Below are 26,500 nucleotides of genomic sequence, written 5' to 3'. Positions count from 1 at the left end.
TTTCACAAAAAATTTAAAAAAATAAATAAAAACACTCGTCTAGCCAAAACTATTATAAAAATTTCCCTCACTCTCTATCCATGCCCAAACCTAAACGTGGATTTCATTAACAAAGCTTCTTTCCTAGAACTGCTCACCTGTGGAACTCTGTTCCGCTGGTCTGCTTTCCAGCTGACTACTATATTGTCTCCAACTGTCCTCTTAAATAAGCTAATCCTATCGAATTTCCACTACTAACGATTACTACGCTATTGTCCCAATGACGACCGCACACGCATTAACCCTTATCCTTGAGTGGTTTTCGGGCCTTGATATGTGGTGACCCCTTTGTAAAAAAAAATCCAAATGAAATGTCCTGGAGACAGGATGTATGAAAAAGACAAAAGGAAGAAAAGAGCTCGTTTTGGTGATATATGGATGCATTCGTCTAAAGATATAGATATATGTTTATAATATAATGATTATACATTTAATATGAACAACTTATTGCAGTTTCATTGGTTATCCATTCGGCAGGCACTTTTATGATATTTCCTTACGATGTCAGACGTTCGAATGACGAATTGAACGTTGGAATTTTCATTCACATAGTACATCAATAAATGATGTCATAGAGCACTTTTGACAAATGAAAGTGCAGTAAAATCTTAAGATATTGTAGACCTAGTATTTATTATTCTTGCAAAGCTCTACGTAAAAAGATATTGAGCCTTAATGTTTTGAATCCATGGGTGCATATGTTTAACTGATATTTAGGCACTTCTGCAGTTTAGAGACTGTGCTATTTTTTTTTTTTTTGATAGATATTTCAAGTTAAAATTTTTACGTTATAATTTGTTTATTAAATTGATAGTTGACAGCACAGAGTAGTTTAAAAAAAAAAGAAGCTTCTCTATGTTAAGAATGGGTTTCAAAATAATAACCTTATGTTTTCAACATGATCCGTAATTTGCCGAAGTACAGACCATTATACTTTGTAATAAATTATCGTTGTCGATAATATTGGAGTAATCGATGCTAATGTATTCGCAGTTGGATGGAATGTCTTCGACAATAAAAAATATTTGACAATTAAGGAAAACAAACGAAAAAAAAAACAAAAAAAAACAAACAAGAAAAAAAAAAAAACACCAATCGACAAGACATGTTCAAGTCAAACCCGTCGATGTTTATTTATTTATTTAGCGTTAAGTTTCTGAATTTTTTTTTTTTTATGAGGATTGGTTATTCGTATTATTTGGATTCATCGTACTGCTGCCCTCATCTTGAGTGTCATTTTCACAACGTTTAAGTCGATGTAACTTCCGACCTTCTTCAGGTGTATCTTGTCGAACTTGGGAATCTTTCTTTCGAACTCGGGAATTGTCCGCAGGGACCAGTCGCGTAGTGGTTAGAATATTTGGAAAATCAATGGCAAAAGTAAATATATCCTCTTGAAGGTTTAACTCTCAGCGTTGGCGATCGAAAAATAGAATTGCGAATTACTTAGGACCTCTTTCGAGTCATGGCTGACGGAACAAGAGCATGCTACCCCGTGAAGTAAATAAGGGGTTCCGTTCGAAATTCCGTTCAAGTTCTCGAGTTCGACAGAAACATTCCCGAGTTCGATGAGATACACTTAAAGAAGGTCGGAGGTTACATCGACCGAAACGTTATTAAAATAACACGTATGACGATAACAATAGTCCGAAAAATCCAAAACTACGAATTTGTAAAAATTTTATCATTTTGTTCAAGCTGGGAATGGAGCATTCTACCGGATGTAAAACATCCACCCTCTATCTCATACACCCTATCCGAGAGTTCTTTTAAAGATTCTAACGGTCCTATTAAGTGCAACTGTTTGTATCCCTCCTGCATTTAGTTCACCGGGTATATTTGCCAGTTAGTTTTTGAAATTCCTTTTTCATAGTTCCGGTTGCTCCTATGATTACTGGAATGATGGAAATCTTCCTAAGATTCCAGTTTCTTTTCATGTCTGCGTACGTAGTATTTCGTTATCTTTTCCCCTCTCATCTCTGTTTAACCTAACGTAATTGAGGACACTGACTTCTACGAAGGTTGCTTCTTTCTTCCTCTTTTTTATTGCAGATTATTCTTGCGTATTAAATTAACAGAACGATTATCGAAATTAAATTTTCACCTTTTTTTTAACTTGGGAGTCACCACTTATCAAGGCCCGAATGCCACGCGAGGAGAAGGGTTAATGTACTTAGGTGGTAGGGTAGTAATCGTTAATGCTGTAAATGCTATGGTGGTTCAGTGTTTAACGACACGGATTGACGAACTGTGTGTCTCAAGTTCGAACCCAGTTCGTTCCGAAAAAAAAATTACTTTTACTTAGGATGTTGGCAACCTTCATGTGGCTCCCTCCCGTAAGTACTTGATATCTTTCTAGAAAGAATTATGACTAGAAAAATATCGGGGAAACTAATGCCAACAACAGCATTTTCGGATTCATAATATGATGATAACTTATGCAGATTACCGACCGTGCTATTTGGGGATAAGATTTTCAAGTTAAATTAAATTTTCACGGTATCTTTGGTTTATTAAATTGTTAGGCGAAAGCAAAGAATAGTTTCTTTAAAAAAAGACAAAACAAAAAACAAAACAAAACAAAAAATCTCTCTCTCCCCCATGTTAAGAATGGATTTCTAAATTACATTATTTCAGCACGGTCCGTATTTTGCATACGTACCAAAATTTACATCATTAACGATTACTACACTACCACCTTACATGCATTAACTCTTCTCCTCGAGTGGCATTCGGGTCTTGATAAGTGGTGACTCCCGAGTTGTAAAAAAAAAGGGGGGGTGAAAATTTATATTCGATAATTGTTCTATTTAATGCGCAAAAATAAACTGGAATTAAAAAACTGGTACGAAATTGAAAAGAAAATGCTTCACAAAACGATGCGGCCTCAGTTCAGCTTCACAAAGCGGCGACCATGAATGAGGACATTTTTTCGTCACGCATTGTAGTAACGGTAATAATGATTTCATCGGAATATGTTTTCACATGATATCTGAAAAGCAAGTCTCTTTCGCTTAATTTACGCAAAAATATCCTATAATTTCGACAAATCAGCCAGATTCTGTTGTTGTTGGGCTGTGGAAACGTTCTGTCCATTCCTGAGAGTTCCATCCTCCCAGGCTTTGCCTTCTCTCTTTGAGAAAGGGTTAGTTTATTGCTAATCGTCTGAGGTGCCCTCGGAATGCCGACGGAGCGGCACAGGCACTTTTTTGCAGGCCAAAGTATCCCTCCTTGGGGACGCTGACTTCTCAATTCCACTTTCTGATCCTGGTGTCTAAGTTCTTGCAGTGGGAGAAAACTGAACAACTCCATCCTCCCGGGCTTTACCTTTGCTCTGAGAAGGTGTTAGGTTATTGATAACCAAGGGCTTATCCAAAATTCCTCTTATATAAAAAATCAAAAATAAAGAAAAGTCTATGATGTATGTATTCGTCAAGCAAAGAAAATATCGCATCCCTTCCTCTAAAAAAAAATAATAATAAATAAATAAAATAGCGTAAATTGATTAGGTACTTTTATTTTTATAAATAAAATGTAAGCGATTAATGGGATTTTTGTAGGCATTACAACAAAAATCTCGCAAGTTTGAATTATACTGAGTTATCTCCTTTCTTTCTCGAGATTTTGTTTTCAAGATAGGCGGCGATGGCGCGAGTTTGCTACGAAATTTGATTTTCTTACATATAAATAAGATTACCTGATTAATTTACGCGATTTTTTGAATACGAGATTTTCTTTCCGTCACGAGTACGTACATCATTCAGATTTTTTTTTTCTTTTTGAATAAGCGGGAAATTCCAGGCAAGAGTCGAAGCGCGCCCCCACCCTAACAGACAATGCCAATAGGGCTGCTCAGCCATTTTAATGTAATGCTAGAGTGCGCTTATCCTAGTGCATTACCGAAAATACTGTTGGATAATTACGGCATACACGTGATTTACCAAATAACGGACAGATATATCCTCTAGTTCTCAATGAGATGAATGGACGCGTCCATGAAACAAGGCGGGTGGGGTGGGTACAAGGTTCGCGTCCATATGATTGGAAGCACTCGTGATTCTTCTTACAGGCACTCTCCTGCTACTAGAAATAAAACACGAAGACACAAGTAATAGTGGGCTCCAGTTTTGAACTGAGCGAAGAAATACGCGCGCCGATTCACTGAAATTAACTTGAGGTTTAAAAATAAAGAAACACTGGGTTATTATACACTTAGACGACTTGACAAAAATAAATAAATAAAAATAATCAAACAAACACTGAAGTACATAGTAAATTTACATAAATAAATAAAGGATGCGTGTCCGTCAACACGTAAAGGGGGGGGGGGGAATCGTGCTTATTATTATTATAAGTACGGCTGCCCGGGCTGGATTATTTATATCATTGTCGATCGAGAAACTAAACGTCACCAATGGCCACCACCACTCATTCCTAATATCATAGAATATTGTAATGAGCGTCCCACTCCAACCACTCCTCAGGAATACAACATATGCAACCAACAAGTATAATGTTATTAAAATAAATTCTACATCACGTACATTATACAGCTGATACTTTGAGGGGAAAAGTTAGGTCCTTCTACACTATTAGGACGAAATTTTGTAGTCGATAAATGGAGTTTTCAGATAAAAAATAATGATTTCTACTAATTTTTGTTGTTATCAATTCTAATAAATTACAATGCAGTCGGAAAAAAAGAAGAAAACTACAATCGTATTGGCAGGTGAAAAGTGCGGTCATCTTGTTTAAATCGAAACGAAAAATTACCTGTCTTTGTCTTGTCTGTGTCTTCCGATCATTTTCATCAAATTCTATTTATGATTTTTTTTAATAAATAATTTTCTACCTTATCGATTTTCGTAATTTTTTTTATATAATCATCTTAAAAATACGAGGAATACGTAGATATAATTGTTTTCAAGTGAAATTCAGTTTTACGATTTCCGAAATTTCGTTTTTAATAGTGTAGAAGCGCCCCAAATTATATATATGCAGGGTGATTTTTTTTTCTTTTTTTTTTTTTTAGAGGCGGCGAACTTTTAATTGACAACTATTTCCTTTAATTGCAGATTTGGCAACTATTGGTTAGAGTCCATCTTGTTTTTTTTTTTTTTTTTTGTTTTTTGTTTTTTCAATTTATCACGAAGAAACTGACATACGAGCAGCGTTTGCAAATGAGACGATCAATCTAATAATTGAAACATTTGGACGAATAATTTTTTTAATTAAATTGACGCGTCAACTGACCAAGCTCCTTCGTGTGATTTAACCCCTATCAGATTAGTTTATTTTGGCGATATGATATACCATGTAAACGCTGATAAACCAGACATGATAGACCACTTGGTAGACACCATTCAACGCTTATTGCTGAAATACAGCCGAATTTAATGTTTAGAGTTTGTGATGATTGGACCTCTAGATTACGTCAGATACGCGCGAGTTGTGGGTCCATTTACCCGCTAAGTATATTTAAATTATAAATGTTACACATTAATGCATTTATTTGCTTCCCCACCAAAGCAAATTAGGCACAAGGCTGTTTTTAATGTGGGGTAAAAACCAGCTCCCCTAAAAGTAGGCAAAAAGGGGCACTCTGGTTACCAAAAATAATAATTGTCCCAGTATAGAGGGTTTCCCCTCCGTTGACTGGTACAAATTATATCAAAGTGTAGCATCTGCAAAACAGATACTACACTTTGATCCCGGTCCGAAACCACATATTTGTATGCTAAAGATATTTTTATGTGATTTATTTTCATTTAAAGTTTGCCACGTCTGAAATAAATAAATAAATAAATAAACACCCTATATATGAATTTTTTAAACAACCTCACAGATAGTACTCTTTGTAAGAGTATGTACGCATGGAGTTATAAACAAGGGTTACCCAATCCCTAGCCGCATCTCCTAACCGGTATTTCTCGAGTCTAGTCGCAAGAACTCCAGATCGACTGGGAAATAACAACGGGGTTAGCAGATAAAGACTGATGTTACTCCTAGACTAGTGAACATTACTATTACCGACATAAATTATTTGAAAGAGGAAAAAACAGTTAGGAAATCAGAAAAAAAAAAAAAAAAAATAAATAAATAAAAATAAGGATTTGGCTTTACTCGTTTGTGACCTAATTGCGTTATGAATTAATATTTTAAGAAAAAGTTTAAAGACAATTTAATTTACCATAAAATAGTATCAGAGTACAAGAATCCGCGTTCCAGACACCGCAGGAAGTAAGTACATAACCGAACAATTTTAGTCACAACCGCTATTTACGATAAATTCAGTTGCTTTAAATTTTTCTTAAACATTAAAAATCATTTTCCAACGAAAATAGGTCACACATAAGCAGATAAAGTAATTATTTTTTTTACATTTACCAAAGGCATTTTAAAATAATTTATGTCGCCGACAGTAACGATTATTCTAGTTGCACAACTTAGGCTTGAGAGTCTAATTTACCCTAATACCTAATTCTTATCTGAAGTAGGGGGGGGGGGTCTATAGATTCATACCTTCCTAAGCCCACAAACCACACTTGTAACGACTACACTTCATTTTGCAGTTAGCTTATTTCCTTTGGTTGATCGTAGAACCACCCCCCTCCTCTCGCAAATCTCTTATGGACCCTCATTTACGGGTGGGCCTTGGGCTTAGAGGAAAATCAGGCGTTCTCTTCCTCTGCTGCTACTAGAAAATAGAGTACTAAGTCACTAGATTAATAACAGTGGGACCTGATCATACGTCAACTATAGATGACACTCGTAAAAGAATGTGTCACCGTTCAAGTAATTAGAGAAAAAAAAAAAAAAAAAAAGCTGTTCGCGATCTCTGTTTTATAAGCAAATTACAATACAAAAAAAAGTGGTATATGCTTTTCCGGTGCTTGTTAAGATAAAGTCGACAAATCGATTGTTTTTAAATAGAAACGATATTACATACTTAAATGCCATGTCGAAAATAGTAACACATCAAAAACTGACGAAATTCCATCGAGTAGAAAAACTGCTCGTGTTTTTAGTAAAATTTTTTAAAAAAATGTCTATCGCTATAAATAACAAATATTGCTCGCCGTGAACAAGTAATCTAAAATATTCGTTCCGAGTTATGTCCCCTGTGTGTAAGCTCTTCACTTTCTACTTAATAACGTGAAAGAAAAATGCAATTTTATCCAATTTTCCGTAAAAAAAAAAAAATAATAATAATAATAACTAATTTTCTACACGATGGATTTTCGTAATTTTTTGATACTTTACTATTTTCGACATGACAATTAAGTACGTGATATTGATTTTGTTTAAGACGACATATTTAAAAATATCGATCGGTCAACTCTATCTTAACAAGCGCCGTTTTCCTGTAGTGAGCATAGCATGATTCTAAGGAGATCAATCATTAGTTCAAACAATCGTTGTTGAAAGAAACAAACAGTTCATAGCGATTGCGTTCATTTATTTTTATTTATTTATTTATTTTTATTTTATTTATATTTTATCGAGTTTTTTTTTTTTTTTCGAGGATATTACAATTTTTCTTATTATATTCTTGGCTTTCGAGTCGAACAGTTTTTCCATCACAAGATGTCCTCAAAACTTGATGATGGCGGATATGTCAGTCGAAAGGTTTGGTAATAAATGCATTAAAACTCTGATAGATTTTTTATACAGAACAAATTTTTATTTCAGAATTTTCAAATCAGATTCAATTTTTACAGTATCTTTCGTTTGTTAATCCTTCAGTGAAAGTACAGAATAGTTAACAAAACCCCTCCCGCCTCCGAATGGGTCCTAAAATAATAAGGGCATTATTTCAGCAGGGTCCGTAATCTGTATATGTGCCATTTTCCTTCAATTCTTTAAATTAGTAAACAGTTCGATCCCCGAGAAAAGTTTTTGGGACTTATGCGTTTATGTTACCGCGCTGAAAATGTATAACGTTTTATTTAGAAAGCCATTGTTTTTTGTTTTGTAAATATTCTACACTTTGACTTGGGTTTAATAAACAAAACTACCGTAAAAATTGAATTTAACTTGAAGATACAATTTAGAAATACTATTTGAAACATAGATGTATATAAAAAAAATAAATAAAAATGTTTAAGAAAAAAATATCGTTATGAGATGCGTTTCAACAGCGTTTGTTTATAAATAACTTATTTAAAATAAGTAGAAAACATTGTTAAACACGACAGGATTCTTCTCCTTGGTCATACCATTTAAAAAATTTTTTTCTTTTAAGTTTCCAAATCTAAAAGATTAACGAATGTCCTGGTATGTATCACGAGTACTTTCGATTCTTCGGCGAACCATCTTCCGATGACAAAACAATAATAATAAAACAAACAAACAAACAAAAAAAAACTGAAGAAAAAAAAAATGAAGAAAACAGAAAGAAAAAAGGAGCACAAACAACCGACATACTCTTCTTTCTTCTCCAGCGTTTTCTTATTTGTTTTTTTGTTTGTTTTTTTTTTTTTGGGGGGGGGGCATCTGAAGATGATTTGACAAGGAATCGAAAGTAATGGTAATACACATTAAACATTAACCTTTATTATTATTATTATTATTATTATTATTATTATTATTATTATTATTATTATTTCGAAGCAAAAGCGAGTTTGAGACAAACGGATAAAAAATAAAATTAAAAAAAAACAAAACAAAAACAAAAAGTATGACGAGACAAGAATCCTGTTGTTTTTAGCAATGTTGGCTTAAATGAAAGAATGCTGCTTAATACACAAATGTGTATGTATTAAGTATATCAGAAGCTTTCTGACAAATAACCCAAACAACAACCAGAAAAATAAAACACGACAAGGCAGAGCGAACAAGACAGCAGTTAATGTAGTCGCACAAGTGATGCTTCAGAATCGAGGAAAATGTTGCTTCCTCTCACCCCCCCCCCTCCATGTCCTCTTTAAATTTTTCGGAAAGGATCTTCGGTTTAATTGAAATATACAGTTTAGAAACTCCGTCAAACAATTTAGCAGTACCCCATTTTTTAAGAAGAGGGCTTGCGAGCACATTTTAGAAAAACAGCATCGAAATGTTTTGATTGTTTGTACCTAAGAGAATTGGTTTCGAAAATTGGTTTCAAAATCGGCATTTCAAAATCCTCAAATCGACATTCTAAATTCTTCAGTACGCGAAGAAGACGTTGAGTTCTTTTTTTTTTATTATCGAATTATTACACCGTACCGATTTCGTTGGTTGTAAGCTTTTTCTTTTTTTTTTTTTTTTTGAATGGATTTATAATCATTATTAATTTCTTTCTTTTTTTTTTTTTTTTTACAATAGCCAACAACAACAACAACAACAACAACAAAAAGAGTGAAAAAAATCCTTCTATCTCTAACATTTTCGATTTTTGAGTGATTATCGAGGGTCCAAATGGTTGTAACAAAACTGCCATTTTTCGCCCTCCAAACTCAACAGACTTTTGTTTAAAAGTAAATAAACGCTTTTAAATGAGTTAAAGCACAAAACAAACACACACACAAAAAAAATGTGTCCAGGTAGGTAGAAGAGTAACTCATCTTGCCTTTGGTAACATTTATTTGTTGCATATTCATTTATCGTTATCCTTCCCCTCTTTTTGGTGTTACTGGCTATTGTAAAAAAAAATAAATAAATAAATAAAAATAAAAACAAAAAAAAGTCCGATTTAAAAAAACAAACAGACGAATCAATAAATCAAATATTTTAAAATAAAATATAACAATTGTTGTTGTTGTTGTTGTTGTTATTAGTAGTAGTAGTAGTAGTAGTAGTAGTAGTAGTGGTCGTAGTAGTGCAATGCCTTCGTAAAATGAATACGTTGCTTCTTCTTTACCTATTTTTCTTTTTATTTTTTTTTTATTTTGAACGGAGCTGCTGAACCGATATAATCGAATTTGAACCGATTCTGCTTCCGATAGATGAGGATGTTGAGGAGAAAGTAAAAATCCTACCTTCTGTGTTTCCCTGTGTAGATTCTGTAGGAGGTTCCGTGGGGCTCCTGTTTGGAGCGGGTCCATCCATGTTTTCCATAGTGTTTAAATCAGAGAGAGACACTTGATAAGCCAGGGGGGCAGCTATTTTGATTCCGTGTATGTGACGTTCGCTAGGAAAAACTGTTTAGGCAGCCCTTGTAGGCTTCGGGGGTTTCTTTTAATTTTTTTTTTTTTTTTTCTTCTTTTTGCTTTTTGTGCTTTTTTTTTTTTTAAGAGAGGAGGGCGGGTGAGATCCTCAGAGAGTGCGCGCGAAGAAGTGGATGTATGGGAAAGATAGAGACGGCGATAGGAAGAAAAAGATAGAAAGAGAGATGCAAAAGAGAGGGGTAAATGTGAAAAGGAAGGTAGATGGATAGATAGACAGAGAGATACGGGTAACTACCACAAGTAGTAGTAAAAAAAAAACTCTTTGTGGTAGATGTTGTCGTACAAGAAATGTAGCGGCAGGCAGTGTGAACCGTAGCAGGAGAGGGAGGAGAGCAGCAGCAGCAGCAGCCGGTGTTCTTAAGGTCGGAGTCGTTGTAGTAGTCGCGATGAAGAGACCATCAGTCGTAAAAATATGAGCTGTTGATAGGTACTATGCTAGCGTAATGTCGACGCTGACGCTGACTCCCGCGACGATGATGAACACCCCCTATACAAAAGCGAGCTCAAAATATTCGCTCTGTTAATAGCAAGGAGCACTTTTTTTAAATACCGACCATATATTTTATATATATAAATATATATATAACACCGTACAAGAAACCGTATTCCTCGATTACACTTTTTTTATTTTTTTTACATATTTTGTTGGAATTTTTTTTTTTTTTTTAATTTATATATATATATATTTTTTTTCAAATTAAAATATCCGGGATCAAATAACTACGTCATCAGCGACAAAAAATATATTTTTTGAAAGATTTTATATATTTTTTATTTTTTTTAATCTTTGGCAAAAAATATAATTATTTTTTTATTTTAATTTTTTTTTTTTTGTTTCAAATATATCTCTGATTTATACTCTATACAACTTTTACATGGAAGTTTAAGAACGGAGGTTGCTCGCGGATTTATTTATTTATTTGCAAGAATAAACACCAACAGCTTCTTCAGAAACTATATGATATTTCTTCCCCCTGTTTGTTTTGATCTTTTTTTTTTTCTTATAATTTTTTTTTTTTAAAGGGGTCTGTTTGCGGTTAGGGTTATAAAAAAAAGAAATGTAAGTTCCTTTAATATGCAAAAATAAATTTTACGCGCGCTTAATATTTAGTAGCTGCTGCGCAATTGTAAAAATCAAAATGAACCCTTAGGAAAAAATAAATAAAAATAAACTAAAAGGAAAACAACTGGTGCGTGGTGCGCGGAATCGGTGTGTGGGGGGAGGTGTTCGTCAGTTTTGACGATGTTATTTGTTGTGATGAGATTTTTTAGGATCCCAAGAGCCTTGGATGGAAAAATCCAAGGTGATTATTTTTAATCGCAGTTACTCGTTGCGTTGTTAGTTCCTTATAGCCCCCCTTTCCTCCGTTGTTGTTCCGCAATTTCAGTGTATGAACTGTAAATCCACAGTTTCTCTTTCCGGATTTTTCTTGGAGATTTTCCTGGTACTTTATTTTATTTTCCTTTTAGTGCTATTTTTCCCCCCGTTAATTTTTTTTTTTTTTTTTTTTTTCCTAAAAGGTTTTCTTTTCTTTCTGTTTTCGAAAATTGTAAATCCCTCCTGGTGACGTTTATTATTATTATTACTTTTATTTTTTATTTACGTGTGTGTATGAGTTGTTGGGCATCACCTCGAGATAGCGAGAACAGCGGGGATGCAAGCTCTGTGACTTCGAAATGTTCCAATTCCCCCAAAAATATAAACAACAACAACGCCGTCTGCTCCAAGAAACTCCAACACTCGACTCTTACTTTCTCTTTCTTTCTCTGGCTTTTTCGATCATTCACCAAAACCAACCTCCTACTCTTACTTCTTCATTCTTTAGACTCCCTCTTCCTCGATCAGTCTTATTCGATCCTCGCCCTATTTATCGATTAATCACAGCCTCCCCCTCTATATGTATATAATGTTTCTCCTTTTCTTCTCCACCTATGTAAAGCTCAAATTCGACAAGAAGTTAGCAGCAGGTGCTACACACGGGCATAAGTCTTAAAGCGTTCTCGGTATGAATGAGAGAGAGAGAGAGAGAGAGAGAGAGAGAGAGAGAGAGAGAGAGAGAGAGGGGGGATAAGTATATATATATATATGTTTATTTCTAATATAAAAGGGGGGTAGAGACAGAAAGAAAGAACCAGGTAGTGAAAGAGAGATGCTAGAGATAGCACGTAGGCGACGGAGAGAGAGAGAGAGAGAGAGAGAGAGAGAGAAGGAGAGAGGGGAAAGAGTAAATGAAAGAGATTGCAAGAAAAAATATGGTGAGAGAACGAGAAAAAGAGGACGAGAGAGACAAAGAGAAAAAGACAGAAAGATATACACAGAGACAAACAGATAGTCGATGAGAAAGAAAGTACGAGAACGAGAGAGAGAGAGAGAGAGAGAGGGAGGGAAGAGAAGGAAAGAGACACGATAACAATAAAGAAAGGGGACTAGAAAGAGAAAGAGAGAGAAATATTGACATACAAAAATGGATGTATTGATAAAGGGAGAAAAATGGATTGAGAGAGAGAGAGAGAGAGAAAGAGAGAGAGAGAGAGAGAGGGGGAGAGAAGGGGAGAGAAAGATAAACATGGGCAAATAGAGAGGGGGATGCAAAATAAAGACAAAATGAAAAAGAGAGGGGCAAACTGAGAGGAATGTATAGACCAGTGGTTCTCAACCTTTTTTTTACCCATAGACCCCTTTTCCCTTCTTTTTATCTTGGTGGACCCCTTCATAACTATTGGTCATAAGACAATCTTCTATTTTTCACTCATATAAATTTTGAGGTTTTAATAATCAAAGAAATATTATATAATTAAGCTTTATTTTTAAATGAAAACTAATTTAATGCAAATAAGGTATTCTACAACAACTATAAAAATTATGATAATAATGATAATAAGTTTTGTTATGTTTGGCCTGTAGACCCCCAAAAATATTCCATGGGCCCATAGGGTCCATGTGGACCCCGGTTGAGAACCCCTTGTATAGACTGACAAAAAAAAAAGAGCGATAGCGGGGAAGAGATAAAAATAGACAAAGACACTGAAGTAGAGGGAAAAAGAGAGAAAGGAGAGAGAAAACGAGACGAAGGGAGAGGGGGTGGAGGAGGGAGAAAGTGCGTGTTTCTCTTTCTTATTTAAAATTTTTTTGACTTTCTCAGATTTCAATTGTGTTGCGCGCGTTCGCATTTGTTAAAAGCTATAAATAGAACTCTTCGAATTCTCGTGCGTAAATTTAAGTTTATATAAAGCCCGCATTTCAAGATGTCTCCGTTCCCCTAACCTCTCCTTTCCTGTCGCCCGATTTCGATACATCGAAATATATAAGGAGTTTAGCGTTGTCTCGCCGTAGAATACGCTTAAATATGATATTTTAATCTACCTACATTTCGCATATATTATTATGGGGTCAATTATTTATTGACTATTTAATTTATATTCTACCCAAGATGTAGTCGTCTTTTATAAAAGTAATATATATATATATATATATATATATATATATATATATATATATATATATATATATATACATATATATACATATATATATATACACATATATATACATATACATATATATATACACATATATATATACATATACATATATACATGTATATGTATATATATATATGTATATACATATATACCTATTCATATACATATATATATATACATATATATATATATATATATATATATGCGTATATATATACATAAATAAAATGGACTGTGATTGATGAAACTATGATAGGTTATGAAAAGGAGAGGATTGTAAAGAGATAGGTTTTGATACTCAAAAATTTTACCCTAAGCAAAATATAATGAAAGTAAAGATAATTTTTTCTAAAATATTTTTTTTAATATCAACTTTGTTGTCATTCTTAGTCAAGAGTGACAAACAAAATTATGTGTCCTTACAAAGAGAATATGTTATATATATTATAATATAAATATACAAGAAATAAATGTTACCATAGTCAATAAAAGTTATTTTTATGGTAGAAAAGTTCATTGGTTTGTATTTTTAAGTAGTTTGTAAAAAACATTTTTTTTAATCCACGAACAGGTTAAAATAAAAAAAATCAAAATGGTAGCGACTTTGAAATGGAAAGCCCCATTTCAACCAAGGGCACCTGAGTATTCTGTGTTAACAATTTAAGAGAGTTCCGTCAACGTAAGGAATATTTATAAATATATTTTAATGTTTTCCATTATTTTGTGCTGGAGGAATATTCGATTATGGCATGTGTAGTTTATATAAAAATTCATTTAAATAGTTATCGCCTCAAATTTCGTTTTAATTTCGGTTCGCTGAAATTATTTCAAGTAAAGAGCATTAAAAACTATTTCAAAACAAAAAAAAAGACTGAACTGAACTCTTATTGACTATGGTAACATTTATTTCTTGTATATTTATTTTTCGGGTAGTCGTTTGTTGGCTTTTCTGCTAAACACTCTTACTAAATAATATTGACGAAATATCGAAAAACAAAGAAACAAAAACAGTTTTGAAAAATAATGAAGCTTTACTTACTTTAGTAAAATAATCCGAAATAGCAAAATGGGATATTAAAAAAGTAAACACGTAATTACTTTAGTTTTTTAAAGCAAAGTTTCGATATAAATATGAATAAGTAGAAAATGGCGCCATTTTCAAGCAAAACGGCTTCGTTTCAGTCTTACAGTATTGAACGTCGTAGTATTGCGCCGTCGGATTCAGGGTTGTACTATTGTAATGTAAAGAACACGCAGAAAGGGTTGTAATCAACTGGATTCCTTCTAGTACAATGACAAAAAAAGCTTAAATAGATATATAAATAAAAATAAAAAGGTTATGTAAATGTTTTTAAAAAGACACGTAATCACGTGAGCAGGATTTTTTCCTTCTTTTGACACGATAACAAGTAACATTCTTATTTTTTATTATTTATCTATTTATCTATTTTCGAAAGAGTACCACGTGCAAGTGTAGAAGGAAAAAACAGAGTTATGCAAAATTTGTGTCGAGAATTGTCTAAAGTTCCGACTTTTTTTTTTTTAGCTTTCACTTTAATAAGAACGTGAATTTATGAGGTGAATTTATTCGACACAATATGATTCAACTCAAAAAAAATAAATAAAAGCTAACGTGAATTAAGATTAAAGTTAAGGTGTTATTGTGGACCCTCATTCCTTTAAAAAACCTTGTTAAACTTTGTGACATATTTACATTCTATGGAGGTCAGGCGCGAACGAACACCCAATAATTTTATTATACCATATTTCTTCAAACTGAAACATAATTATCAAGTATACTTACGCAAATAGATATGAAAAGTCTTTGTTAAAGTTTGTGGCATATTTTCATGGAGTACAGGCGCGAACACAGACCCCACAATTTTATTATACCATCCCTATTTAAGTTGAAACACACTTATCAAAGTATTCTTAAGTACATCTATATCAAAAACCCTTGTAAACGTTTTTTTTTTCATTTTTTATTTCCATACTTTGGGGGCCAGGCGCGACCGCAGACCCTACAATTTTTATGAACCACCGTTCTGCCTGATCAAACCTACCCATTCCTGATCCTCGATACATCTTTCATATGTAATCAGTTTTTAAAAATAGTCAACCATATAGGAGCCTATTCGTGACCACACACACACACATACACACACGCACACACACACACACAGGCGTTCAGCTTTATATATATATGTGATAATTGTAAAGTCTTGTCAGACGAGTGCCACTCCATCAGACACTTAAAGTCCATGAGCTCAGAAATGACTTCCATCGCCACAGTACCATTTTAATAGACAAATGCCTGAGGGATTATCTATACACAGATGATGTTATAGAGTCTTAGCTTTGTACGACAGCTTAATCTCTCTTTCAGTTCAAAATGTTGAGATCCAGCAACAAGCAAGAGCAAGAGAGCCAGCAACAAGTTAAACCGAAGACCAGCTTAATGCGGGTACTGGTCTCCCGCTTTATGTTTGTTTTTTTAATCAGAGATTTGCTTCTCCTAGAAAGGTTGCCTTCACCACGGCTTACGAGAGCCCTCTCCACCCCAACAGACACATACACACACACAAATATACACGGTGCTAGTTCGCCGTTGCCCCCGAAAAAGGATTCATTTGCCCTTTGGAACGCCTTGTTTTTAATCCTTCAGGGAGACTAGCCACCCTCCTCACCAAACAAGTCTTGGTGGGGGGACCAGTTTAGTCACCGGTGACCCGACCATGAGGCAGGTAGTACTGGGTTACATGGTACCAGTAGCATATGACATGACCATACATATATATATATATATATATATATATATATATATATATATATATATATATATATGCGTGTGTGTGTGTGTGCGTGTGCGTGTGTGTGTGTGTGTGTGTGTGTGTGTGTGTGTGCGCGCGTGTGGCTTAGATGTTATAAATTGGAATCAAAACCGAAAGCGAGATTTGTAGCGTTCCAGCTGGAGACGTTACCGCGTCTGCCATAGTCAGTCAGATCAGAAATAGTTAGAAAATAAACATTAATATACAAATGTATATACATATTTGCGTATGCGTAGAAGGGCAGTTTAAATCGACTTACGCTTGCCAAGTTCTAATTTCTTTCAATTCTTACCCCTTAACAACTATTTTGACCGGGTAAAAACCCATAAACAAGTCCACACACGCAAAAAAAAAAAAAAAAAAAAAAAAAAATGCAATAATTTGACACGACTTACGCCGCTCTACGACTTTCTATCGCGCTGGAGATACAGTTTGAAAAAAAAAGGGGAATAGAGACAGACATAATGAGTTTTATAAATGAGATACGCATCGAAAAGAGAGAGAGGGGGAGAGAGAGGGGGAAGAGAGAGGGGGCAGAGAATGAGAAAGAGAGAGAGAGGGTGGATGAGAGAAAAGTAATCATTCTCGCACTTATTTTTTTAGCCCAGGGCATTAGGAAAAAACAACAACATATAAACTAGATTAAAAAAAAAGTCCCAATTGAATATTTTAAATACGGATATCACATATTTACTGCTGGCTTTGTACGTTAGTCGGTCACATTCTACTGGATATTGGTCATAAACTTTTTTAAACCAAACGGTACATGGACAGAGTTTCTTGCCAATAACTCCTCATCTGTTGAACACAATGCGGCGAGACTGTTTCATTGACGATTATAATAACATAATCGCTTTCAAGTTTAATGCCAACAAATATTCATTGAACCGGCCGAATAAATAATCAAATCTAGTTTAGATAATGCCCGGGAATCAGGAGAAAATACGCACCGTTTCGGGGCCAAGCTCTCAACAGTTTTTTTTTTTATGCGTATCGTCCCACACCTCCCTAATGTGAGGCCCTATTATCTGAGTTGTAAGTATCTGGAAACCGAAGTGTAATACCCCACGATTAAAAACATCCTACAAATGAAATAGAAATGAAATAACTACAAAAAGAAGATGAAAAAAAAAAAAGATCCATATTTCTATTCTGATTACACGGCACTAACTGAAAGCCGAAAAGAAATACTTCACATTAAAAAACAGCTGAAAAACATAATTATTTTCAAACCTGTAATCTTTTGAATAAAACCCACGGTGCAGAAGAATCGTCGAGCTTTCTGTTTCTGCTTGGCCATGTTAAATTCATATCATCGGATTTTTTTATCCTTCTCTCTCTCTCTCTCTCTCTCTCTCTCTCTCTCTCTCTCTCTCTCTCTCTCACGCACACATCTATCTATCTATCTATCTATATCTATATATATGCAGCATTTTTCTCTAAAGCATATTTAATTAAATAAAATAGACGCTTTTTTGTCTATTAATTCTATTTTTTTTTAATCCTTTTTTAACTTCCAAATAACGGTCTTTACTTCTTGCAGGAACTGGCTGGGGTAATCGCCATATTTGTCGTGTTCAAGTACTTTCCAATCCTGAATTCATCGACAGGGATAGATTAACCGAACTTATTCCGAATATATATATATATAAATAATATATATATTTATATATATATATATATGTGTGTGTGTGTGTGTGTGTGTGTGTGTGTGTGTGTATGTATGTATGGCCTGTATATTTTTTCATTGGTGTATTATTTTACTAACTTTACAAATATTTCAGGCTATATATATACACACATATATATGTGCATGTGTCTGTCTGTCTGTCTGTTCGTCTCCATACTTTCAAACTTTATTTCCTCCGAAACCAAAAGTCACAGAGCGGCACTAGGAGCCTCAAATGATTGGGTTGTTTACGGACCATTCTTTGTGGGTCCCTAGCCGGCTGAAATAGTTTTTAAGATGTCAAAAATGGATTAAAATTGAAAAAAATCGTTAAATATTTCGTACATTCATCTTTGTTCATTTTTAATTTTAATTTTTAATCGATTCATATGCGGGTCACGTAACCCAGCTTTCAATGCTAGTTTCGGCTTCGAGTCTAGCTGATGGCACCTAAATACTTTCGTTTATTTTTAAAATCATGACTCTATAATAATATATATGAAATCTGGACAAATTAAAATATCATACTTAAGCGTATTTTAGGCCCAGGCCAAGCCGGGTGCCTCCTTGCTAATATATATATATATAGTCATCCACATACAGTACTGTTTCGTTGTTTCACAGCTCATCAGTGCGGCTAGACAGATTTTCCCCACTCTTTATCTGTGCCTAAATCAAAACGTAGATTCCATGAGCAAAGCTTCTTTCTTAGAACTGCACGCCTATGGAACTTTCTTCCATTTGCCTGCTTCCCAGCTGACTACAACTTGATCTTCAAGTCCAACATAAACAAATTCTTGATGAACCGCCCTCTTAAGTAATCCAATTTACCAAATTTCCACTATTAACGATTGCTACGATATTATCCCATTGACTACTGTACACTCTATGACCCTTATCCTCGAGTGGCTGCCGGGCCTTGATAAGTGGTGACTCCTATGTAAAAAACAAAACAAACAAACAAAAAATACATTTACACAGATGAATTGTTTATAGTAGTGAAGGCTTACGTATAATCGTCTACACTTTTTGGAACAACTGCTAATCTCAAACGGTGCAATTAAATGCTACGAACAGAACAGAGGGTAGACATCAGGTCTTACATCAGATTTTCTTTCTCCTAGATTCATGGTCAAACAAAGTCTGAGGGTGCATCTCTCACCAGTGTTTAGCGTGAACTGGCAAAATCCGTGAGCAACGAAGTGGTTGATTTAAATAAACCACAAAGCAGAAATCCGTAAATAGTGACGTGAATGGGAATACATCGACTAAAATCCAAATCCGGAAGTCACCAGAATGTCAAATTAGAAATAGAAACATCTTACCACGACACTGAACTTCCAGTGACGTCTTCAAACGTTGATTTAAAATGTACCAATTTACTATGCCTCCCCACGGGACAGAGTTAGACACCAGGGTCGTTTTTTTAACGTGGAGAAAAGGTACAAAAAAAAAAAAAAAATTGTCTCAGTCGTGAAGGACTTATCCTCCATCGAAAGAGAACAAGAAATGGAAGTGCAACATCTGAAGAACTGATACTACACTTTGATCTTGACCAAATTGAATCAGTTAAACGTACAATAATAGGAAAGAAAAGGAAATAAAAGGGGAATCGAAGAAGTAGAAAAAGAAAAATAGAAAAAAAAAGAAATCAAACAAACAAAAAAACAAAAAAAAAACAGAAAAAATAGAAAAAGGAAAATAGAAAAAAAATCAAACAAACAAAAAAACAACAGAAAAAATAGAAAAAATATACAAGAACAAAAAAAAACAGAAAAAATAGAAAAAGAAGGAAGTTAACTTAAGGTTAAAATAAAATAGATTAATAAATAATGTCGTCTTTATTTTTCGTCATTTATTTATCTGAGTTTACGACACGTGCACATCAAAGCTTGAAAAATTGACGTAATTAAACGCACCTACGTATATTTGCGCATGTGTAGAGCATACGTATTACGTCGAACTGCGTCTTACAAGTTTACATTATTTCAATTTTTAACCCTTAGCAACTATTTTTTTCTGGATAGAAACCAAATCGATTTTATTTCACAGATCCGAATACACCATATATCAAGATTTCAGTCTGTAGACTAGAAATTGACAGAAAATTTTTTGTTGAAACCGTTCTACTGATAAATAATGTCACTTTTATGAACCTTCTTTTTTTTTTCCTTTTTTAATTTTTACAAAAGAGTCACCACGTATCAACCCCGGAGGCCACTCGAGAATAACGGTTAATGAGTGTACCGGGGTCAAAGGGAACATGTAGTCATCATCAGTAGTGGAAATTGGATTACTTAAGGGGATGGCTCATCAAGAATTTGTTCACATTGGACTTGAAGCTATGATACTTGATATTGCAGTCAACTGGAAAACAGGCAAACAGAAGAGAGTTCCACAGATGAGCAGTTCTATGAAAGAAGCCTTGGTCATGGAATCTACGTTTAGATTCGAGCACAGATAAAGAGTTTGGTAAATTATTGATAGTGGTTTCAACCTTCTCCTCGGGATTTATCCCCACGGCACGAAAATCAACAGAGTCTAATGCCATTTCTGAAATCCTCTAATCTCTGTTAATTACGGTATCATGCGAGTCCTGGACATTTTTTTTTTTACACAGTGATCACAACTTATCAAGGCCCGGAAGCCACTCAGGGATAAGGGTTATTGCAAGTCGGTTTATTAGGAATTTGTTAACATTGGACTTGAACACATCCAAGTTGTAGCCCGGTGGGAAGCAGGCAGACGGAACAGAGTTCCACTGGCGTGCAGTTCTAAGAAAGAAGCTTTGTTCATGGAATCCGCGTTTTGATTTAGGCACAGATAAAGAGTGGAGGAAATTTTTCACAGTGGATTCGACTAGACGGGTGTTTTTCGTGAAAGATTGGCGAGGGGGGACCAGAGATTGGAGTTCAGACGAGCACCTGCCATGGAAATAACGATAAAACAAGGATAGGCTCGCAACGTCTCTTCTGTGGGAGAGAGGTTGCAGGGTAGAGAAAAGGGCATCCCCCACTAAGCCAATTTCTAGGAGGTTCACCCTCGCAGCTTTGACTTCTCTCTCCCAGAAGGTACTAGTTTATTGCTAATCGCCTGATGCGCCCCTAACGGAGAATGACGACATGCGTTTTTTTTTTTTGTTTTTTTTTTTTGTTTTTTGCAGAGCGGAGTGCCCTTTCCTTTTGTAAGCTAAATCTTCAATCTTACTTTCCGACTCTTGTGTCACATCCTCCCGCCGTAGGAGGGAGATAACTTCACCTAGATGAAAACGATGATGGTACATTTTTCCACAGGGACAGCAACTATGTGCTGACGAAAAAAAAAAGAAAGAAAAAAATCCTCGAAATGTACATTTCAATTTCCGTTGCCGGATCAAGTAAAGAATAGATACCCTGTAGCAGAAGATGACGACCGGCGCACATTTCAAGTGACACCGATGATTTGACCATGACATTGGCACAAGCACATGGCGTTGGTTGTTTGTAAACACGTTAAATAGCAGACGTGGTCGAATATTCGCGCGCAAGATTTGTTTTTTAATATATTTACAAAACTTTTGAAGATTTAAAAGAAAAAATATATATTTACAAAACATTTTTTTAAAGTAAGTAACAAAACTAACGTACTTAAATAAAAGATATTTAAATAAATCGGTGTTTGTGCCAGTGTCAAGGTCGAATCATCGGTGTCACTTGAAATGTACGCCGGTCATCGTCATCTTCTGCTACAGGGTATCTATTCTTTACTTGAACCCCGTTGTCGATGTTGTACGACAGAATCAGGTCCCTTCGCATCGTCCGATTGAGAACAACTTTAAGTTATGTATGTTTTTTCTGTAGAAATTTGCAAAATAAAAAATTAGGTACAAGGCTACACCAAAATTGTGGAGGGGGTGGGGTCAATGGTAATCCTCGTCACTATACCTTTGGTTGGTCTATGTTAATCCTAGCTAAAGTACTCATTTACCATAATACTAAATAAATTGCCATATATATTTTCATAACTTACAATATATATATATATATATATATATATATATATATATATATATATATATATATATTTAATTTACTCACATAAAATTAATATACAAAAGTATAGATTTATGCGTAAACTTTAAGTATTTACTTCAAAAGTGCTCAATACGTAGGTAGAGCTAGTTAGTAAGTTATAAAATGTATATGGCGATTAAGATACACTGAATATTCCGCGTTTCATCCACTCTAGGATGCATAAGCCTGAAGAATGGATGAAACCATACATCTATAACTTACTATATATTTCATCCCATCATAACGAACATTTCTGTAAAAGTCTGAGGAAGCTACAGACGACCAAAAGAAACGGCCGGGTAGCTGAAACAATAATGTAACTTAACAGAAAGATACGGTAATAAAAAATAAAACGTATATATATATATATATATATATATATATATATATATATATATGTGTGTGTGTGTGTGTGTGTGTGTGTGTGCCTTTCTCCAGTCTTAACAGACTATGGATACCCACTGTAAGGGTGCCTGCACGTGAAATTTGTGTGGCAAGAGTTGCACAGTCTATCCTGAGTCTACACTGTTGCATATTAATGGCAAGTTGAGATACAGGACGACTGGAAACTGTCGAGATGAGCGGAGAGCACATACAGCGCCTAGAATTCCCAAATGGTCACCCATCTTTTACTAGACAGGCTCAACGTTGCTTAACTTCGGTGATCTGGCGAAAACCGTTGTGTCAACGTGATTATGCCATATATATATATATATATATATATATATATATATATATATATATATATGTATATATATATATATGTATATATATGTATATATATATATGTATATATATATATATGTATATATATATATATGTATATATATATATATATATATATATGTATATATATATATATATGTATATATATATATATATGTATATATATATATATATGTATATATATATATATATATGTATATATATATATATATATGTATATATATATATATATATATATATATATATATATATATGTATATATATATATATATATATATATATATATATATGTATATATATATATATATATATATATATATATGTATATATATATATATATATATATATATGTATATATATATATATATATATATATATATATATGTATATATATATATATATATATATATATATATATATATATGTATATATATATATATATATATATATATATATATATATATATATATATATATATATATATATATATATAAAGGGGGTGGAGAGAGAGCTCGATCAAAAGACGTATAGATAATCGAATATCTGTCTGTTTGTGCTCATCCACTATTCCATAAACGCCATCCACAATTTGACCTGATTTATAATACGATCATACAAATTATATTCAGCTAAAAGTATGAAACATGTAAAAATAAAAGTCAATACAAATCGTAATGTTTATCTTGAACTTTAATTTAATCTATTACATTCAGAAACTCTATATCTTATTGACGAGGTTCGATCGATAGAATTGTAGTTTGTTCAAAAAAAAAAAATCAATATTCGAAAGAGTTCAAATCTGCCAATCTCGAATGCTATTTCTTTTCCATCTCTCTTAAGCTGTAACAGCTCGCCATTGTGAGGGAAATCACTTCCATTGGTCGAAAAACTCCACAAAGGTTCTTATTTAGTGCATACGTAGACACGCATAAGGCGCCTGTTGGCAAGCCGGCTTTAAGGCAATTAGACCGATTTGTTGAAATTGGGACCTGTGACTCAAGGAGACACCGCACATGCGCTTGAGTGAGGACATTACTATGAATAAAAGAATGTCCCCCCGCCACTTAAAAAAAAAAAATCTTATTCACCCCAAACAAATGGCGACTATCGTGTCTATATGGGATTGTAAGGGGGGTGAAAAACGAGATGTCTGTTCACATTACCTTTCGATATTAATGCCTCCGTTCAGTCACGGAAGACAAAGGATGCCCTCTGTAGGAGAACCTGTGCGTGTAATTGTGAGGCAAGGGTTGCGCAATCTACAATCACACCACTCCTGGATCGCACCACTCCTGGATCGGCACTGCTTGAGTCACACCACTCCTGGATCGGCACTGCTTGAGTCCAGGGGCAAGGAAAAGTCTAAGACGACTGGAAACAATGCCGAGATAAGCGGAGGGCACATACAGCATCAGGAAATCTCAAATGGTCACCCATCTGATACTGGCCAGGCTCATCGTTGCTAAACTTCGGTGATCTGACGGGAACCGGTTGGTTGGTTGTTTTTTGTTTTACGGCATATCAACCGTTTTCAGGTTATTTAATGCCGAATCCAGTGATTTTAGAGAACAATTTCTTAATAGAATATATATATTTTTTTTTCAAGTCGGTTTCTATTTAACTCATAGTTGGGACCCTAACAGGTACTACCACTCCGGGTCAGAGTGGACCTGGGAACAATGGTAATTAAGAGGCGGCCCCACACTCCCCAAAGCCGACAAGCTGGGGCCTCAGCATCGGATATAGTTTAGGGTCATATCCAGGACCGGACGGGACCTGGTGTGTCAAACGTGATCACTGATAATATGCAGCGGTTTAAACTCTACCTTTAAACCTCTGCATATTATCAGGGATAAAGAAACAGGAAAGGAATTCCAAAGTCTAGAAGCCCGAGCGTAGAAACTATTAGAGTAGCCGTTCCATATAAGTTATTAAATTTACCAAATTTTCATTACTAATGATTACTATATTGACCAATTTCTACTGTACACTCTTTAACCCTTATCCTTGAGTGGCCTCTGGGCCTTGATAATGTGGTGATGCCTTTGTAAAAAAAAAAAAAAAAAAAAAAGAAGGTTTTCCGGTGTGTAGGGAACTCAACAGCGGATTTTCATTTTGTCTAACAAAAATTTAATTATATTTAAGACGCATCCAGTACTATCGTATCATTTAATTTTTATTAGGAGGCTGCAATGTTTTTTTGTTTATTTTTTTACGAATGAATCACCACTTATCAAGGCCCAGAGGCCACTCGAGGATAAGGATTAAAAAGTATGCAGCAGTCATATCATAGGGACACTATCATAGTAATCGTTAGAAGTGTAAATTTGGTAAATTGGATTACTTAAGGCAAACGGCTCATCAAGAACTTGTTTACGTTGGACTTGAAGACGACCATGTTGTAGTCAGCTGGAAAGCAGGCAAACGGAAAAGAGTCCCACAGGTATACAGTTCTAAGAAAACAGCTTCGTTTATGAAATCTACGTTTAGGTTTAGGCGCAGATAAACAGTGGGGAAAGTATTGATAGTGTTTTCAGCTAGACGAGTGTTTCTCGTTAATGTCAAAGAGATAAAATGTTGCTGCTTGACGGATAAGTCGGAGAGTGTACGTTGAGGGGCTGTTTTTTTTTTACACAGGCATTACCACTTATTAAGGCCAAGAGGACACTCGAGGACAACAGTTAAAGAGTGTACAGTAGACAATTGGACAATATAGTAATCGTTAGTAATAGAAATTCGGTAAATGTGTTAACTTAATTGGAATGGCTTACCCAAAACTTGTTTACGTTAGACTTGATGACAACTATATTGTAGTCAGCTGAAAAGCAGAAAAACGGAAGACAATTCCATTGGCGTGCAATTCTAAGAAGCTTTGCTCATGGAATCAATGTTTGGGTTTAGGCACAGATAAAGAGTGGGGGGTTATTGATAGTGTTTTTTGCTAGACGAGTGTTTCTTGTGAAAGTTTGGCGAGGGGGGCATAGATTGAAGCTCTGTCAGTTCTGTGAGAAAGAGGTTGCAGGGAAGAGAAAAGGAGATCACCTACGAGACCACGAAGACTATTTTGAACTCTATCAAGGCAGAATAAGTCCTTTCTAGCAGCCCCTGCTCAGATATGGCAACAGTACTCCATCCTTGGACGTACCTGGCTCTTATATAGATAGCGAAATGCATCAGCAGTGGGATATCTACTGGATCGATAGAAGGATCCCACCATTTTTCCAGCGGCCTTGGCAACGGATTTAATGCATGGGCTCCATTTCAGATCAGGAGTAAAGGTCAAGCCCAGAAGCTTGTCAAAACTTGAGGCCTCCCCAAGACGAGAGCCGTTCATTTTAATTGATGCCAGATGGGGATCAGAGAGTTGATGATGTAAAGATAGAAGCTTGGTTTTAGATGCATTAAAAGTAACAAGCCATCTCTTTCCCCATTGTACCACGTGCTCAAGATCAAAGGAGAGAGAGAGAGGGAGTCAGAGAGAACTTGGTCATTATAAAGAAACAGGAAAGGAATTCCAAAGTCTAAAAGCCCGAGCGTAGAAACTATTACAGT

The 26,500-nt window shown here is 34.7% G+C and overlaps 1 protein-coding gene across 4 annotated transcripts in view; it reads right to left on the bottom strand.

The window, feature by feature from the left end:
• LOC145259207 (neuronal membrane glycoprotein M6-a-like) overlaps positions 1 to 26,500 on the bottom strand; it is a 1,045,587-nt gene that overhangs the window by 460,583 nt on the left and 558,504 nt on the right. The window contains exon 1 of one of the 4 annotated variants that reach the window (XM_080117043.1): positions 9,999 to 12,286. The exons of the other annotated variants lie outside the window; for them this stretch is intronic. Within the exon in view, the coding sequence (XP_079973169.1) occupies positions 9,999 to 10,077 (79 nt within the window). The 5' untranslated portion in view covers positions 10,078 to 12,286. Of the gene's footprint in view, positions 1 to 9,998; positions 12,287 to 26,500 lie in introns of those variants that run through there. 4 annotated transcript variants of the gene reach the window in all.

Source organism: Euprymna scolopes, chromosome 34 (assembly GCF_053919585.1).
Source record: "Euprymna scolopes isolate OS-2025 chromosome 34, ASM5391958v1, whole genome shotgun sequence".
NCBI lineage: Eukaryota > Metazoa > Mollusca > Cephalopoda > Sepiida > Sepiolidae > Euprymna > Euprymna scolopes.
Note: the sequence above shows the minus strand (reverse complement) of the source record. Positions and strands in the feature narration are given on the sequence as shown.